Consider the following 18,940-nt stretch of genomic DNA (forward strand, 5'->3'; position numbering starts at 1 on the left):
TTCTACTCTTCTTCTCTTGCTTCTCCACTACGCAGCCAAAAAAACTCCCTTAAGTCGGTCCTCTTAAGTCGGTTATATAATAGATATAAGATATATAATATATATATATATATATATTGTACATATAGAATATATTTAATTAAATAACTAATGGGCTTTAATCTGGGCTTGTGGGCCCGCTGTAATATCTTATGCAGGGCCCACTTTCAGGTGCTAATATTCATACCTCTAGGTCCAGAAATTTACGCTGATCGTTTCCTCGCTTTCGGTTCAGTCTAATTCCACTGTTGTGGGACCCACAAACGATGTCTGACCTCGATCACAATGACACGTTCGCCCACAATAATAAAATAATACTAGAAAAGATGCGGGGCATTACATCCTCCCCTCCTTACAATAAATTTCGTCCTCAAAATTTGCATACCTGATCCATCGAATAACTGGGGACATTGAGTATTTATAAACTCCCATGAGGCTTCTTGACCCAAGTGACTGTTCCACCGCACTTTCAACTGGTTTCTCTTCATAAGAAAGATTTTCTTTCAATTCCAACGGTTTGTATCATAGCACATGAACAGGATCTGCTACATACTTTTTCAACTTAGATACATGAAATACATCATACATGTTGCACAAATATGGAGGTAGGGCAAGTCTATATGCTACAGTTCCTTTTTCCTTTTTCAGAATCTCAAATGATCCTATATATCTTGGACTTAGCTTTCCTTTTTGCCAAATCTCACCACACCTTTCATTGGTGTTGTCTTTAGGAAAACTTTATCGCCCACCTCGAATTCAAAGGGCTTTCTTTTAACATCTGTCTACTTTGAGCAGTCTTCAACCTCTTATGTATTACCTTTATTTTCTCACAAGTCCGTTGCACTAGGTCTGGCTCCAATACTTGCTTTTCACCAATTTCACTCCAACATATTGGAGATCTAAATTTCCTTCCATACAGTGCTTCATAGGGCGCCATCCCAATAGTAGATCAGTAGCTGTTGTTATAGGCAAATTCCCAACGCTTTTCGTAAGCTTTTCCAAAATCTGGAATCACGATCCAACACAATAGAATTGGGTACTCCATGTAATCTCACAATTTCCTTCACAAATAGTTTAGTCAGCTTGTCTAGGGAACAATCAATCTGGATGGGTAGATAATGGGATGAATTTGTCAGTCTATCCACAATTACCCAAATACTTCCACTCAGATAGATCTAGAGGCTGTAACAAACCTGAGGGTCGTTGGTGTTATGCTTTTACCAATTGACAAGTCATGCATTATTGTACATATTCTGCTATCTACCTCTTCATATTGTTCCACCAAAAATTCTCTTTCAAATCTCGATACATCCTTGTCCCACCAGGATGCATTGAATATGGGCCTCATCCTAAGGCATACACAACCTGGATTTATCTCTAATGATTCCAACTGTATCCTTCATTCTTCCTTTAACTTTCTGTAGAAAAATATCATTCCTTTTGTTTTTCATTAATCTGTTCAAGAATAGAAGGTTTTACAATCAAGCTTGCAACCACTGCTATAACCTTATTTCCAAGCATAATTTCAGTTTCCATCTTTCTTGCGTCTTTTATAAGATGAGGCTGACTCATTAGTAGAGCTGTAGAGTGTCCTTGTGACTTCTTACTTAAAGCATCAGCCACCTCATTTACTCTATCAGGATGGTAGTTAACATTGCAATCGTAATCTTTCAATAATTCTATTCATCGTCTTTGTCTCAAATTTAACTCTTTTTGAGTAACGATGTATTTGACACTCTTGTGGTCAATGTATATTTCATGTTTCTCTCCATACAAGTAGTGTCTCCATATCTTCAATGCAAAGATGTTTGCTGCCAACTCCAAATCATGAGTTGGGTAGTTTTGTTCATGGGATTTCAATTGTCTTGATACATATGCGATGACCTTTCCATGTTGCATAAGCACACAACCCAAGCCACTTCCTGGTACATCACTATATATAACAAATCCTCCAGTTTCATATGGCAACTTAAGACAAGTGTAGTTACTAACCTTCACCTTAGCTCTTGGAAACTCTGCTCATACTCATCTAGCCAAGAAAATCTGACTGAATCAAGTCAATGGCATTGCAATGTTAGAGAATCCTTCAATAAATCTCATATAATAACCAGTTAGTCCCAGAAAACTCCTTATTTCAGTCACATTAGTTGGTCTAGTCCAGTCCATGATAATTTGGACTTTACTGGGATCCATCATAATTCCTTCAGCAGATATCATATGTCCTAAGACACAACCCTGTCAAGCCAAAATTCACACTTCTTATATTTAGCATAAGACTTGTAATTTCTTAGAGTTTGTTGAACTTCTCTCAAATGCTCCTCATGTTCTTCATTACACTTTGAGGATAGCAACATATCATCAATAAAGACAATGACATACTGATCTAGGACATTATGGAACACCCTATGCATTAAATCCACAAGGGTTGCTGGTGCATTAGTCAACCCAAAAGGCATGACAAGAAATTCATAATATCCATATCTAGTCCTGAAAGCAGTCGTTGACACATCTTCTTCCCTCACCTTCAATTGGTGATAGCCTAACCTCAAGTCAATCTTAGATAATACATTTGTTCCTTGTAGTTGATCAAACAGATCATCAATTCTAGGCAAAGGATACTTGTTCTTGACAATCACTTTATTCAATTCTCTATAGTCAATGCACATCCGTAACGTCCCATCAATTTTCTTCACAAGTAGGATTGGGGCTCCCCTAGGAGAAACACTAGATCGTATGAATCCCTTATCCAACAATTCTTGCAGTTGTTCTTCCAAGTCTTTCAGTTCTTTTGGAGCCATTCTATATAAGCTTTAGATTTTGGGGTTGTACCAGGGGTAAATTCAATAGCAAAATCCACTTCTCTTTTTATGGTGGTGCCCTGACAAGTCTTCTAGAAAGACATCAGGAAATTCTTTCAACTGGTACTTCAGGTAAAGCCACCCCAATTACCTCCAAATCTTGCATAGAGCTAAATACCCTTGGCATCCTTTCCTGAGCAATCTCTTGCCTTAGATCGTTGAGATCATTCTTGTTGGGGAAGGCTTTCTTTTCAATCCTGAGAATTGGATTTCAGGTTCCCCTACAAGTCTTTGTATCATCATCCCCTCATAATATAAAACACTGACATGATTTGCAACTAGCCAGTCCATTCAAAGGAATTACATCAAAATCCGTCAAATTTAAAAGACTTATAGTCATCACCTTTCTTTTCCTCTTTATCTTGTCCCTCTGCCTTCTCAATGCTTTCTTATATTTGAAATCGATGCACCACATCAAAATATGTTCTTACTTGATGAACACTCATAGCTCTCTGTATATTAGACCTAAGCCCTCGCTCAAACTGTTGAGCCTTCATTTCTTAAGTGCTTCTCATATGAGGTGCATATTTAGAGAGTTCCTCAAATTTCTTTTCATAATCGATAACTGACATAAATTCAGATATCTTTCGTAAAATACATTATTCATTCATCTTGAGAATGTACACTATCAAAGATACTCATTTTCAAATCCTTTCAATTTCATTTCAGTTTTTGTCATAAGCCTAAGCGAATCATAGAGAATGTACATCTGTCTATACCAGTGAAGTGATTTCAGTCATACCACAAAAGTGGTTTCAGTCTTAAGGCACAAAGCCATGTACATCTCATAGATTGCTGTTATTGGCTTAGACTCAGTCTTTCCACTTTACAGTCTAACCATAAGGGTTGTGCTTGTCAGCACGATGCCTTTTCATCCATTTCAGTCCAACATTTACACAGTTCTTCATATGAGAAATCATTTGTCATTATGTTTGAAACAAATATATATTTCAAACCAAAATGTAAGCATGCATAAACAAAGTAATGTAAACTATTACTCAGCATACAGTCATAAGCTTAAATACAATTCAATCATACAATCATTCATGTCCTCATCTCAGTCATTGAAGAATCATTCATCTATAAGATATAATATCTTAGTACATTACTATCATGCATGCAAGTCACACTCCTCACATCATACACTACAGTCATATATATCTATTAGTGAAGATACAAGCCTCATATCATACACTACACTCATATATATGCACGAGTTCAGTCATAATACTCACAATTCGCCTCGGTGTTCCAGAAATGTCATCACATCACAATTTAATATGACAAACATCCATCATTCCCAATCACCATATCTCAATTCAACATTTACAAACATCCATTCTTTCCAATTTAGCCATCACAATCTATGACATTACATAGTCAATCCTTTCACCGGCTTTTTCATCTTTCTCTCCCTAGTCAAATCCTCAATATTATCAGTCAAACAATTGGTCCTCCAATCAGTCCATTCACTTAATCAAAATTAACTTTCCCCAACTATAAGCCTTCTCCTCTTCATTTCTTATCTCATCGGTCTCTCTAGTCTACAGAATCTATTGCTCTGATACAACTGGACTGTGCAGCTATATATTCTTTTGCCGGGAAAAATGTTTGGTCTAGCATTTTGTTTTTATTTATTATAAAGAGGTGTTAATGAAGTGGAGCTGTCACATGCCCTAGTTGAATGTTATGATGTGGGCCCCACCAAGCCTGTGAAAACTGGGGTCGTGACATGTATAACTTACTCTAAACAATAGATTGTTTCCATCAACTTTATTCCCATGAACTTCGTAGGCAGCATGAAGAAATCGTACTCTGAAGTCGTTCAGTTAAGACTTGAGACAAGCCTATACAATCATACGTAGAGAAGAAAACTGGGTATGGTCCTTGAAATATGCATGCAATCATTATGCTATTGCATGAAAAACAAAGTCATCATACAGCAAAATGGTTTTGGTTCGATGTGGCAGGGCTGGGTGCTGAATGCGTTTTCAGAACAATTTCAATGCTAGTAAGCAGATCATATAATGGTGGAGTTAGGACGGACAGAATGAAGAAAAAAAGGACAGAGATGGAGAAAAATGAGAGCTCATAGCTTTACATGCTCAATCATGCAGTTTATTAAAGAAACGAGATAGACATAACCTGCTTACACTAGCAAATCCTTCATGAACAGTACCAATCTGACGAAACCAACAGTGAAAGAGAAGGATGAAGCTTGAAGGATGAAAAATGGAAATAAGAAAGAAGTCCAAAACTTAGAAACAATTATGCACTCCCTACCTCTACCATGGCTCTCTTGTCATTGACCTTTCTCCAGTGCTTGTGTCAGAGTTAGTCACTCATTCTATATTACTATTGAGGTCCCTATGGAACTGACCACTAAATAATTTTCTTACTCTTACTTGATTAACTTTTTTTCCTTGAAGAACAGATGTTTGTTTTCTTCCCCTCATTTTTAGATAGATTTGATATTTCAATTGGGACACATATCTTGTTGGCATAAAAATAATGAGCTTTATTGTTTCTTGCAGCAAGGATCCAGGTTACATAAAGAAATCAGGTGGCTATACTAATAATACAGATGTGGAGGTATATATTGACTTATTTGTTCATTTGGTTTTGTGAAGGTTCTTACTTCTCATTATCAGAAAATATTTTGTTTTAAATACCAAAAAAATTCATATCAAGGTTTGGTAAATTAGGGTTTATGGAGTTGAAGGAGATAGAATTTTAAAGAGAATAAGATGATGACGGTAGCCATAGATGAAACAAAAGAGGAGATGGGTTTGAGTAATTTAGGGTTGCTTCTCCTTTTTTTCTTCTGCTTTTGTGGTTTTCTATTTGGCCTTCTTTCCTTTTTTTTTTTTTTTTTTTTTTTTTTTGGGGGGTTGGGGGAGCAACAACAATCATGTAGTATGAAGTGGGGTTCATCAGGCAACTGACACCTATATGAATGAAGCAGCCCTGACAGGCCCCCTTAATTACCTGGTAGCACAATTACCCCAAGCTCTGCCACTTCTGCCAGAGTGCAGCTCGGTTGCGATGCTTGTGTCTCTTTGTCCTCCATCTGCTCCTTTTTGTTTCCTAAATCAGCCATGGAGGATTAAGGCGAGCTCTTCAAGATTACCTCGTTGTTGTTGCAGTTTTCAAGTTGCTGCAGTTTGTATGGCAAATATCAGACAGCATCCTTGTTGAGAAGATGAATCTTCAAATGCTGAAGGTGAGCTTTAATGGAACCTCCTGGGTTTCTCACCAACAAGGAATTGAGTGGTTCCACATTCCCAACAGCATCTTTGACAGCAAGAGCTAATCAGCCTAGGCTCGAAACATTAGACAATAGATCTCACGCTGGAGAAGAAGGCAGGACCTGCTTTGTGATGCAAAAATCAATTCAACTTGAACTGATTCTGTCTCCACAATGGAGTATCTATATATAGGCTTAATTAGCCTGATTACATCAGTCCTGACTCCTGAAAATACACAGAGAGAACCTAGTACCAAAGGCTTCCACACAATCAGGGTCTGTGGAGGGTGATTTCCGTATGTAGCCTTGCCCCAGCAATTTCTGCTGGGAGGCTGTTTTGATGCCTTGATCTCAGGCTACAACTGTGGTCCACCGATGATTGCACCCATGGCCCGCCCTACATCAGCCCTAAAAAAAAAAAAAAAAATGAAGTAAAAAAATAATTTAAAATTGAACACTCCTCCTCCCATGCATGGAGGTGTGAATACCCTTACACACTATGAAGTGACTTAGGTACCCTAATGTAGATCAGCCCTTTTAACTTATAGTTGTTTGAATTTTGAACCAACATTGAACTGTTCAGACTTTAAAGATGAATGGAACTAACTAAACCTAATTTCCTATTCAGCCTTGATACCTTCGTAGAACAAAATAATATCTGCAAGTGCACAGATCATGTCTATCTACTGGTTGATCACAAAGAGGAGAGCTCTATCTATAGTCAGTCAAAACTTAAGCAAAGTGCACTTTGTATCCAAATGATAAATCATCTTTGGTGGGAGCACAACCTCCGAGATGGACATTCAAATCCCGATCTATATATAGGATTTGGAATGCCATCTATTTTGATGTGTCCTCTAGACTAATAGCTTTTCCCCACCCCCCTGTCGATGATACTCCAAGGAACAAACTTATTGTTGTCTCCTGGGGTCTAAACTCTTCCTTTCGGTCTTCTACCTAAAGACCTTGTAATCTTGCTTTGTTGTCTTTTAATATAATTATTTATTCATCCTAAAAAAGATAAATGATTAACTAATCTAATAAATAAAAGCAAGCATTAAATGAAACAATGGAAATAAACTAATCTAACAGAAAGAATTAATGAGCCAGACCTCGTTTAAAGAAAACTCAGAGAAGGACTCCATTAATTGCAAGTAAATTAATCATCATCTACACCCTATAATGCAGACCTTAGGAATAGGCTGCTATGGTGGGGTGTGATAGATTTATAGAAGTAGAACTAGAAGAATAGGAAGAAGAAGGGAAAGTAGCAACTGTGTAGATAACACTACAAATTTATTTTTCTAGTCATTCTGATCATGGCCGGGTGATACAAGCATGTATGTGTAGGAAATGAAACACAAATCCTAGTTGAAATATGAAACTCAAAATCAAAGTGCAAACCAAAATCTAACTCACTCCTACTAGGAATGCTAAAACAATTAAAATGCTAAAATTAAAACTGAAATAATTTATTTAATCAAGTCCAATTCTTGTTGGAGTCCAGAATGCATGCTTGAACTATGTCTGTGGGAATATCTATTCCCTAAGTCCGAATCAAAAAATAACACATATCCAAAGATTGCAAGCAAGATTATATTGGAACAATTACACATGACTGAAGAACAATGGCGTAAATAATTTAGACGTTGCATGTATAACATTGATCTCATGGAAATTGAGTTATGGGCATCAAGAGTTTCCATCTCAAGGCTTCACCCAATCCCCAGGTGGCTGGATTTAGTTAGCCATGGAGATGAGAAGATAAAAGATTAAAAGCTAAGCATTGGATTAAATCTAGGAAAAGGAGGAAAAACTTTGCTCAATGTAATTGCAGAAACTTACAAAATTTTTAAAACCAAACTTCAGCTCCTGACTCCAAGGAAAAAAAGCATTTAATCCTCACCCTTGTAGCCTCTCTGCTTCTCTCTCAAAATCGGAAGTTTAAAGTAATAATCACTTAGTTAATTAATAAGCATTCTATAGAGGAGGCGTTGAATAAAAGAGAGTGGTAAGGAAAAAAAAAAATTTCTCCTCATCCTCAAAAATTAGGAACTCCTCAGAATGGCAAGAACCTTCCCTTCCCTTTTTTTGGGTTGCTATCCTTTTGCTTGGCTACTCAAATTTTGGGTTTGATCTTGCTCAATTTTCAGTCCATAATAAACTAGTTTGGTTATAGCCTTGACCGACAACAGTCCATCTCTTGTCCTCCACCAAAAACTGGTATCTTTCATCTCTTTAAGCTTCAATTCTTCAACTTCAGACAATATAAACTTAATACCTGAAAACAAAGCTAAACAACTTGAATAGCGCTGTTCTAACAGTTGTAACATAATATTAAGGGCATAAACATGTAGGTAAAATAATCAGGGTTCATCTTTGTTTGTTGGGGGTTCTAGCCTTGATGGATTCTTTGGCATCGAGGGAAGTCTTGAGGAGTATCGTGGCTGTTCTCTCCAAATCAAGTTCAAACTCATATCCACTCTCGGTTTCTCCTCTTATCTCCCTTTTCTGTTTTTGGGCTCGGCTTCACATCATTGAGGGTTCTTTCCTCTTTGGCCTCTTTAGTGTTGGGGGGCAAGCTTGATAGCCATAGTTGTTGATCTCTTCGTATCAAGTTTGACCTCAGATTTTTTTCAGAATCTTCTTCTCCCTTTGTTTCTCCTTCTCTCCCTTCCTGTTTATGGGGTTCGCTTCAATTTGTCAAAGGTTCTAGCCATTTATGGCTTCTCTAGCTTTGGGAGAAAGCCATGAGCTCATTTTTGAAATCTCCTATTAGTTTGGAGTATATTCTATCTATTCGTTCTTTATCTCAATCTTGTGATGCTACCGTCTCTTGCGTCTGTGGTGCTGCTGGGTTGGTCCATGTGTTTTGTTACTAGGAAGGCTTCTCATAGCTCCGATCAAAACAAGAGACTATGTCGATTTAGCTGGGGCCCCTTTGGTCCACTTTCATGTTTATTTTCTAGTGTTGGATTCTATTAGGAGTTCAATTAGAGTTTGTATTTATGTAAAATTCTATTCCTTGTAATAGTGTACTTTCCATTTAATTATAAATAGATGGCTTGAGATCATGGATCTATAAGCCATTCTACCAATATTGTGTTTCTCAACATGGCATCAGAGCCTAAATTCGATTAGGAGAAGAAAAAAAGAGTGAAGAAAATCTCGCTGAGGAAGTCCTACCTCCATTGCCGACGAGATATCTTTCTAGAAGCCATTGCTTCTGTCTCTGCTATCAACCCATCGCTTCTATTTCAGCTATCAACCCAAATTGTCCCAAACCTATCACCGCTGCAATTGTATCATTACCGCTGCAACCCAACATCCTCTCGGTTTCATCTCCAACCCTACTTCAGCCATCTACCTCCAACCTTGCTTCTGCCATCGACCAAAGAATAACAAAAAAAAAGGACCATTGACCTTGCTTGCTTCTTCTAGAGCCTTCTCTCCATCGCCATCGCTAACCTTGCTTCCATCATCGAACAAAGATAAACAAAAAAAAGAAGAAAAAAGACCATCGACTCTACTTGCTTCTTCCAGCGCCTTCTCTCTTTCACCAGACTGCATCGCTCCAGCCATCGCCATCGAAATTGCATCGCTCCCAAACCCAGGTAAACTCTCCATCGCTTGTAGTTCCCTTCCTTTACCAGTGACGATGCTTAGTTTCCCTTCACCAGTGACGATGCTTCACGAGGGTTATATTAGTACCCTATTAGCCAAGCTGAACCAGACCGAACCACTTTTTGTCTATTAGCCCAAAACCAGCTCCATTAGCCCATTGTATGAACTAAACGAGACCGAACCAAAAAGCCTTATTAGCCCATTGCATGAACTAAACCAGACCGAACCACTTTTGTCTATTAGCCAAAAAAAGGGATATGTATTTTTTTGATCATATTATTCCTTAGAATTGTTTGGCTTGTTCGGCTATTGCATTCTACAACGTTTCTGTTACTTCAAAAGGGTGAAGACTAAAGAACTGCAGATAATTTTGTCAGCATGACAACTATTGATGGTACTCCTGCTCCCACTGGCTCCGAACATTACCCCACTCTTCATCCTCTTTCGGTAAGCTTTGATGGGACAAATTATTTGATTTGGTCCCGATCTGCTTACCTGACTATTGTCGGAAGAGGACTTGTTGGACACATTACGGGCACCACTATCAAACCTACTACCACATTCGTTTCACAGGATAAATGGATTTCGAACGACTCTCTTATTATGTCATTTCTTTTGAATTCCATGATTCCAAATATTGCCCGATGATATCTATTACTTGATACTGCAGCCCAAATCTGGAAGGCTACTATTGAATCCTATGGACAGTTGGGGAATGATGCACACGTTTATGAGCTACGAAAGAAGCTTCATGAGAGTACCCAAAAGGAATTGACTGTGGCCCAATATTATGCTGATTTGCGATCTCTTTGGCAGGAGTTGGATCATTGTGGGGATTATCATCCCACTAACCCAGATGATGTGACTACTTATAGGAAGCACATTGATAAGATTCGGGTTTATGACTTCTTAGCAGGTTTGAATGTGGAGTACGATTAGATTAGAGTGCAAGTCTTAAGTCGTTCTCCCTTTCCTACTCTTGAATAGTCTTTTGCTCTTGTTCAGTGTGAGGAAAGTCGTCGATTAGCCATGCTTCATACTCCTATTATGGAGAAATCAGCTTTACAGTCTATTCGCATTAAATCTAATCCGGCTAAGGAGATTGTCAAGTGTGAGCACTGTCACAAACCATATTATATCAAGGCAAATTGTTGGAAACTGCATGGGAAGCCTACTGATTTTGAGCAAAAACAACACAAAGAAAGGGAAAACCAAAGGCTAATCTTTCTGAGACAGTTTCCACCACACCCTCTGTAGACGTTGGTTTTTCACAGGAGGAGTTTGCTACTCTGCGACGTATTCTGCAGTCTTCTACTGCCGGTACAGCCTCCACCACTGCTTCCTCTACTACCCATACCAACTCCTACCTTGCTACTTCAGGTAAAACTTTTACAGGCTTTCAAGCTTCTTCAGTTTCTACTCCTTGGATCATTGATACAGGAGCCACAAATCAAATGACAAGTTTATCCACCTCTTTCTTACAATATTATCCAACTTCTGAAAAGGATAAAATTTGAATTGTTGATAGCTCCTATTCTTCCATTGTTGGAAAAGGACCATTCAGCATTCTCCATCACTTTCTTTATCTAAAGTCTTACATGTTCCCTCTTTCTTTACTAACTTGCTCTCTGTCAGTAGTCTTACACATGACTTGAATTGTAAAGTAATTTTTTCCCATCTTACTGTGTCTTCCAGGATCTGGTCACGGGGAGGAGATTGGACGTGGTAAACTAGACAATGGACTTTATTTGCTCGAGCCGATTGGAGAATTTGCATCTGCTTTGACTACATCTTCTAATCCGATCCATTCGGTAATATCAGACCTTCATCAGTGGCACCGTAGGCTAGGTCACTCCCCTCTAGGAACTCTTAAGAAAATATTTCCTGATTTGGTTTCTTGTAATGAGGATAATTCTTTTCGTGAAGCCTGCATTTTTACGAAGCAAACTCGTTCTACTCATTTACCTTCTCTTCATAATAGAAAACCTATTCCTTTTATGCTAATTCATACTGATGTGTGGGGTCCCTGCCGACGTGTGTCTATCACTGGTAATAGGTACTTTGTTATTTTATTGATTGTCACTCGTCCTACATGGATTTATCTTTTAAAACAAAAAAATGAGGTTTTTCAATGTTTTTGTGATTTTCATAGTATGATTAAAACTCAGTTCAATGCCACTGTGAAGATCCTTCGCAGTGACATATCTCTCTGACTCTGGCATAATAGATCAAATCAGTTGCGTTGATACGGTTGCCCAAAATGGGGTTTCCGAAAGGAAGAATCGACATCTCTTAGAAATAGCCCGTTCCATTATGATTGCTATGAATGTACCTGACCAATATTGGAGTGATACTATACTCACTGCTTCTTACCTTATGAATAGGATGCCCAGTAGGATATTTGGTTTTAAATGTCCTAATGAGATTCTTCAGGGAGCCTCTTCTTTTGTTATTCCCCCAAAGGTTTTTGGATGCGTGTGTTATGCCAAAATCACAGCCCACTAGAGTAAGTTGGCTCCCCGCGGCCTACATTGCATATTTTTGGGGTATTCGCTACTCCAGAAAGGGTACAAATGTTATCATCCTCCTTCCAGGAAAACCATTGTATCCATTGATGTAATTTTTCATGAGTTTTGCCCTTACTATACACCTCTCCAGGGGGAGAGTCCTAGAGGAGAGGTGTTCTTTCCGACTCTAGATCTTCCTATCACACACCAACACAACTTAAGAGTCCCAGAAGAATTTCTTGACCATGGGGATACTTCGGCCAGTATACCTAAGTACTCTAATCCTCCCCCTTCGATTTCTCAACCATGTGAAGAACCTAGCCAGGGGGAGACCACTCCTGTGAGACACACTGTTGGGGTCTTTCAAAACCAGATTGACCAGAATAAGGAGGTACAGACTTATTAGAGGAAGAATTACAACCGGCTAAAGCAGGTGGTGGAGAAAGGTGATACGTTACCACTTCAGTTTCCTGCTCCAGAATCAGATTTACTGTTCCCCTTAAGGTATCTTTTTCTAATCTTACTATTGCTGTTAGAAAAGGGGTCAGATCTTGTACTCAACATTCCATAGCTAAATATGTTTCTTATAACTCTTTGTCTAACTCCTACCGTGCTTTTATATCCTCTCTGTCATCTTTAATCTGTTTCTAAAAGTTGGCAGGAAGCCTATGCTGATAAGAGATGGAAGGCAGCTATGGTAGAGGAAATGCAGGCAAGAAAGAAAAATGACACTTGGGAGCTGGTTACACTTACTCCAGGAAAAAAAAACAGTGGGCTGCAAATGGGTATTTGTGGTTAAACAAAATATAGATGGATCAGTCAACAAGATGAAAGCTAGACTAGTTGCAAAGGGGTTTGCCCAGACCTATGGGATTGATTATCAGGAGACCTTTGCTTTTGTTGCGTAACTAAACACTGTCAGAGTTATGTTGTCTATAGCGGTGAACAATGACTGGAACTTGCACCAACTAGATGTAAAGAATGTCTTCTTACATGGGGAGTTAGTAGAAGAGGTCTATATGGAAATCCCACATGGTTTCTCCGATGACAATACTGCAGGGAAAGCTTGTCGATTGAAGAGGTCAATTTATGGGTTAAAGCAGTCTCCTAGATGCTGGTTTGGACGCCTTCTGAAGGCAATGACTTCTATTGGGTACAAGCAAAGCAATGCTGATCATACACTATTTGTTAAGAAGTCAAGTACTAACGTCACACTTCTCATTGTCTATGTAGACGAAATTGTCATCACAGGGAATGATGGTGAAGAAATTCAAAAGTTGAAGGATTTTCTTGGCAGAGAGTTTGAAATTAAAGATCGAGGGAAGTTACAATATTTCTTAGGGATTGAGGTGGCTCAATCAAAGAAAGGTATAATCCCTATCCCAAAGAAAGTATGTCCTAGATCTATTATCAGAAATGGGAACGTTGGGGTGTAAAGCAGTTGATACCCCTATTGAAGCTGGAGCTAAACTTCCAAAAAAAGAGGGAGAACCAGTGGATAAAGGAAAATACCAAAGGCTGGTAGGAAGCTTATTTACTTGTCCCACACCAGACTAGACATCGCTTATGCTGTAGGTATAATGAGCCAATTCATGCATGATCCATATTTACCTCATATGAAGGCTGTTATCAGAATACTACAGTATTTGAAGGGAACTCCTGGAAAAGGAATACTTTTGTCACCCACTGATAATCTAAAAGTAGAAGCATACACTGATGCAAATTGGGCTGGATCTCCAGACAGGAAGTCAATTTCAGGTTACTGTACCCTTGTTGGAGGTAATCTAGTTACTTGGAGAAGTAAGAAATAGAATGTGGTAGCTTTATCTAGTACCGAAGCTGAATATAGAGTTATGGTTCGTGGAGTTTGTGAGCTACTATGGTTGAAAGGCTTGCTGCAAGATATTGGAGTCCAAGTTCCAAACCCTATGATGTTATATTGTGACAACAAGGCTGCTATTAGTATTGTTAATAATTCGGTGCAACAGAATCGAACTAAGCACATTGAAATTGACAGGTTTTTTGTCAAAGGAAAGTTGGAACAAGGGCTTATTTGCATGCCTTTTGTAAGATCTGGAGACCAAGTAGCAGATGTTTTCACTAAGGGTTTGAAAGAAAGAAATTTCCTTCCTATTGTAGGCGAGTTGGGCATGACTAATATCTATCCCTCAACTTGAGGGGGAGTGTTGGATTCTATTAGGAGTTCAATTAGAGTTTGTATAGGAGCTAAATGAGAGTTTGTATTCGTGTAAAATTATATTCCTTGTGATAGTGTACTTTCCACTTAATTATAAATAGAGGGCTTGAGATCATGGATCTATAAGCCATTTTACCAATATCGTGTTTGTCAACATCTAGTTTGATTGTATGGCTCTGGGCCACTTGTGTTGTGTAATTAATTTGCTATTATTGTTGCCCTTAAATAGTTGCTTGGCTCGATGTCTCTTAGTTTGCTTCTTAGTTTGGCTTTGGGCCACTTATGCTTTTGTAACTAGTTTGCTTTAATTGTTGCTCCTAGATAGTTGTTAGGCTCACTGCCTCTCAGGTTGCTTGTTAGTTGAGGCTTCTTTCTCGCTTTGTCTGGGCTCTGTCCTTTGTGCTCTTGTATTTTCTTTTATTCTATTTGGTAATGAATTATTTAATCATCCCAAAAAAAACATGTAGGAAAAATATGCAAATTAGTCCCTTTTCTAGTCCCATAAAAGAGGCCTATTACAAAATAAACCATGGGAATCTAAGTCCCATACCCTATGTAGCCCAAACCTATGCTATTTCCTAAAAAAGAAGCTCATTTTTGCGTTATGATTCTGCATCAACACAGGCTGCCAAAGTGGCCTATCATAGTAACTCGCAAATCTTAACTCACGGTCAGATTGACTTAAGGCATGCTCTGCCATATCACAGAAATACTGACAATGGTGGAACTCCTCTGACCTCTCTTGGTGTTGAGCTCCTACTCTGTTCTTATATTTCAATAGATGATAACTGCAACAGCATGATAGCAGAGGGCATGAGGAAGTCATGTTAGTAGATATCCTTGTAAACTTGGAAAATTATGCAGAGTACGTAAAACATTAAAAGTATGGAGTTCTAATCTACAGATCAACTTTTATTGTTCTGAACTTATGATTCTTTTGTTCATGTGTGGCTTGAGTGTTTTCCCTCATTTTTTTTTGGGCATTCTACACTTTTCCTTCAGTTAATTTATTTTGCTCCATAATTTGGGGAAGAAAAAAATGTCTTATTTAAATAGCAGCATCTATTAATTTCCTCATGTTTGCACTAGGTACTTTTATGAGAAGGGAAATAGTTGTTCTTGTAAAGGGATCAAATATATTTTTAGAAAACATTAACCAAAATTACAGTGGAGTAAGAACTATTTAACAAAAGGTAGAATATATAGTGATGAAAGTAAAAGTAAAAGTAAATTGCAAATGTGATGTGCCAGATGATTATCTGTTTTCCTGGCATGATTCTTGGACACTCAAGTCATCATATCTATACACAAGTTGAAGTATTGTTGTTATTCTCTCGCTCTCTGACATTTTCTTTTCATTTATCGATATTATATTATTTTACTTTTTTTCGGGTGGGGGCAGGAGGGGGTGGGGTTGTGTGGGTGGTGGGTGTGAGATGTTGTTTTGGATTGGAAGGGTCCAACTACAAGCTAGTTTCCAAGATCTGCTATGAACTAGTTAGTTCAGTCGGGTCAAAACTTGGGTTTGGATTAGGTAGAACCCAGGGTTTAATGGTAGGGATTATGTCAACTTACTCAGGGAAATCTAACAGTGAAGATTTTATAATGTTTTGATGGTAGAGGACTAGTAAAATTTTAGTAACAATAAACTAGGATTTGCCTTCTGGTTTTCAGGGGAGAAGAAGATGAAGGAATCTAGGACTTTTGGATTCAGCTTGGATTGATCCAGGTATGTTAGTATTTTGATGGTTGGATTGTTCTGTGTAGGATTTTGGGTTCGTGGATTGTTTCTATTGATGGAGGAACAGCTGACACTTTATGGTGTAGAGGATCAAAAGATGAAGAATTGGGATTGGGGTTGATTTAACGTTCCATTATTGAAGATCTTCTTGAACAGAAATTTGAATGGTTGAAGATGTTAGAAGAAAAAAAGAGATGAGTAACGAAGAAATCAGGTTTGGGATGTCAATCCCATCTGCACTGCTCAAACACTGCCCACACTCTTTGGGGGAAAAAAATTTAACAATCTCTAATTGGTGGAGGATGTTTACATATACAAAGAGCCTTTAAAATTCCTAATTTGATTCAGAAAAGGAGACTTAATCACTGTAAAGACTCAATAAGGTAAATAAACTCAAAACAAACTTATATCTAGCTATTAAGTATCCTAATGTAACTCGACCAATCTGATGCACTGAATTGCCCATACTGTTGGGGCTTGTAAATTCGGCTCATAGCATCAAGGAACCTAAAATAAGGAGCACAACCAAACCATAGGCCAAAATAAAGTTTTCTGAGGCCAATAGAACAATACTAAGTGCAATAGTGTGTCCATTGCTGTGGTTTGCATGTGGAAAACCATGTGAAAATTTTAATGATTAACCACATCATCTAAAGAAGCCACTGTATCCCATTCAGTTTAGCACAACTAGGAGTAGCTGAGCTTTCCCTTGGTGACATCCTTGCAGCTAGCCAACCACTGAGCCTGGGTTCGCTTTCTTCTGGAATTCAAGTTGCAGCTGTCTTGTTGTGAAAGTTCATTTGAAGATTGGAGAGCTAGAATATTCAGTGAAATGGATCACAAAGAAACCAGATGGTTTTCAATGGTGCCTCCGTCGAAAGGTTGAAAAGGGTGCAAGATGCAAACCTTTTTCTTTTCCAAAAGGCCATCCTCAAATTTCAATGGGATGAGGTTTCTCTATTAACTTAACAGTGGTATCCTGTCATTTTCATCTTTTTTCTGGATACTTTGTAATGCTGATCACTGAGATTTCTTTCCAAGGTTATTTCACCCTGTTGCATCTGTTTTATTTGTTTTAGCTCTCTTCATTTCAGAATGACCATGAAGCTGCAGATAAATGACTTGACTAGCTTTAGTACTTATTTCCTGCACTGTTGTCTCTTTTCTTTACAACTGCAGGTTGATTTATCTATGAAACATGCTATTATGGAAGCTCATTTGCATTTTACAGAGTTGCATTCTTGTCCTTTTCATCATTACCATTTTAGTGAGAATTCTTCTATTTACCAAATTGCATATCTTGTCCATTTGTCCTCTTAGAGATGAGCTTATTTCTTTCCTTTTTCTTTTTGAGATATTATTTTCAAATTACTTTCTCACAGGTCCATTTTATTTTTATTTTGCAGGATGCTCTGTTGAATATTGAGCTGAACAATTCCTCTACTTGGGTTGGAAATTGGTCTCAACTTTGTCCTACCTGCAAGGTTTTTCTCCAACTAACTAAGGATTTCAAATGAACTGGATGTCTTAAATATAATATTATTCCCTTCCTCTGATCCTCCCACTGAATGATCCTCTTAGGTTTTACTGAATTGAAGAAAGTTAAGAGTCTTTCTTTGTTTCTTATAATCAGATAATCAGACCTGTTCGCTCCAAGCACTGTCCTACATGTAATCGTTGTGTGGAGCAATTTGACCACCACTGTCCTTGGATATCAAATTGTGTTGGAAAGGTAAAATTGATCTATCACAACTCATTATAACTTGGACTTTAAACTTATTGTGTATGTATGACAAGATTTTGTTTGATTAACAGCACTGGCTAAAATAAAGGAGATGACCAACTCAACTAAATGAATATGCAGTTTTTGAGTAGTTGGTCAATCACTCGTCTCATTATGGTAGGAGACATGGTTCATGAATCCAGTGGATTCCTTCACACCCCCCCCCCCCCCCAAAAAAAAAAAATTTAATTATGCCTGCACTTGCATTGAGGTGTTGCTTCACTTTAGATTTCAATTTAACCATATTAGTTTCAGATCAACAGAGAATTATATAAATTTCTAACCTAGTAGTAAATCTGTACATCTGTCTTTCTACTACTCTTGTTACTTTATTCTAAAATTGATTTTTACCATTTTTAACCGAAAATGCTTTTCTTTTATTGATGTAAAATGGAGACTTCGTAGTTCAGATTACAGCAATTATTGTGTCATCTGTTTTAATTAGTTATTCTTTCATCTACTTATCAACTTCATTGATTTCTTCTCCACGTAATCGCAGAGGAATAAATGGGACTTTTTTGTCTTTGTCTGCTTGGGAACCTTGACATCATTCATCGCCGCCTTGGTTACAGTTCTTAGTATGTGTGCACTGATTAAGAGAACTACCAAAAGCCTTGAATTTTTTTTCAGTGTATCTATACCATCGTAGATTATTATAACCAACCTCATACAATGTGACAGGTATAAGAACAGAAATTCCAGAAAAGCATGCAGGAAAATGGATTCACCAAGTGGTGGTTGAATATCCTGGCAAAGTTGCATTTTTGGTAATGGATACCATTATGTTAATTGGAACAGGAGCTTTGACTGTGGCACAGACATCACAGGTATTTAATTGCACTGTCTTTCTGTATTAACTTGAATTCAAAGGGTGATGTTGCTGAAACTCATTATATGATAGGTTGAAAGCTCAAGTCTTGATGAGATTATGACAAAATTCCAAA

General features: G+C 37.9%; 1 protein-coding gene across 1 annotated transcript in view; it reads left to right on the forward strand.

Moving 5' to 3' along the window:
- Positions 1 to 18,940, forward strand: part of LOC149017637 (putative protein S-acyltransferase 23) — a 44,601-nt gene that overhangs the window by 23,163 nt on the left and 2,498 nt on the right. Inside the window, exons 8-12 of the mRNA XM_089151958.1 lie at positions 5,432 to 5,489; positions 17,620 to 17,697; positions 17,847 to 17,945; positions 18,496 to 18,574; positions 18,678 to 18,823. Of these exons, the coding sequence (XP_089008084.1) occupies positions 5,432 to 5,489; positions 17,620 to 17,697; positions 17,847 to 17,945; positions 18,496 to 18,574; positions 18,678 to 18,823 (460 nt within the window). The remainder of the gene's footprint in view (positions 1 to 5,431; positions 5,490 to 17,619; positions 17,698 to 17,846; positions 17,946 to 18,495; positions 18,575 to 18,677; positions 18,824 to 18,940) is intronic.

This window comes from Hakea prostrata, chromosome 4 (genome assembly GCF_041222555.1).
Source record: "Hakea prostrata isolate BN-2017 chromosome 4, UWA_Hpros_2, whole genome shotgun sequence".
Classification (NCBI taxonomy): domain Eukaryota; kingdom Viridiplantae; phylum Streptophyta; class Magnoliopsida; order Proteales; family Proteaceae; genus Hakea; species Hakea prostrata.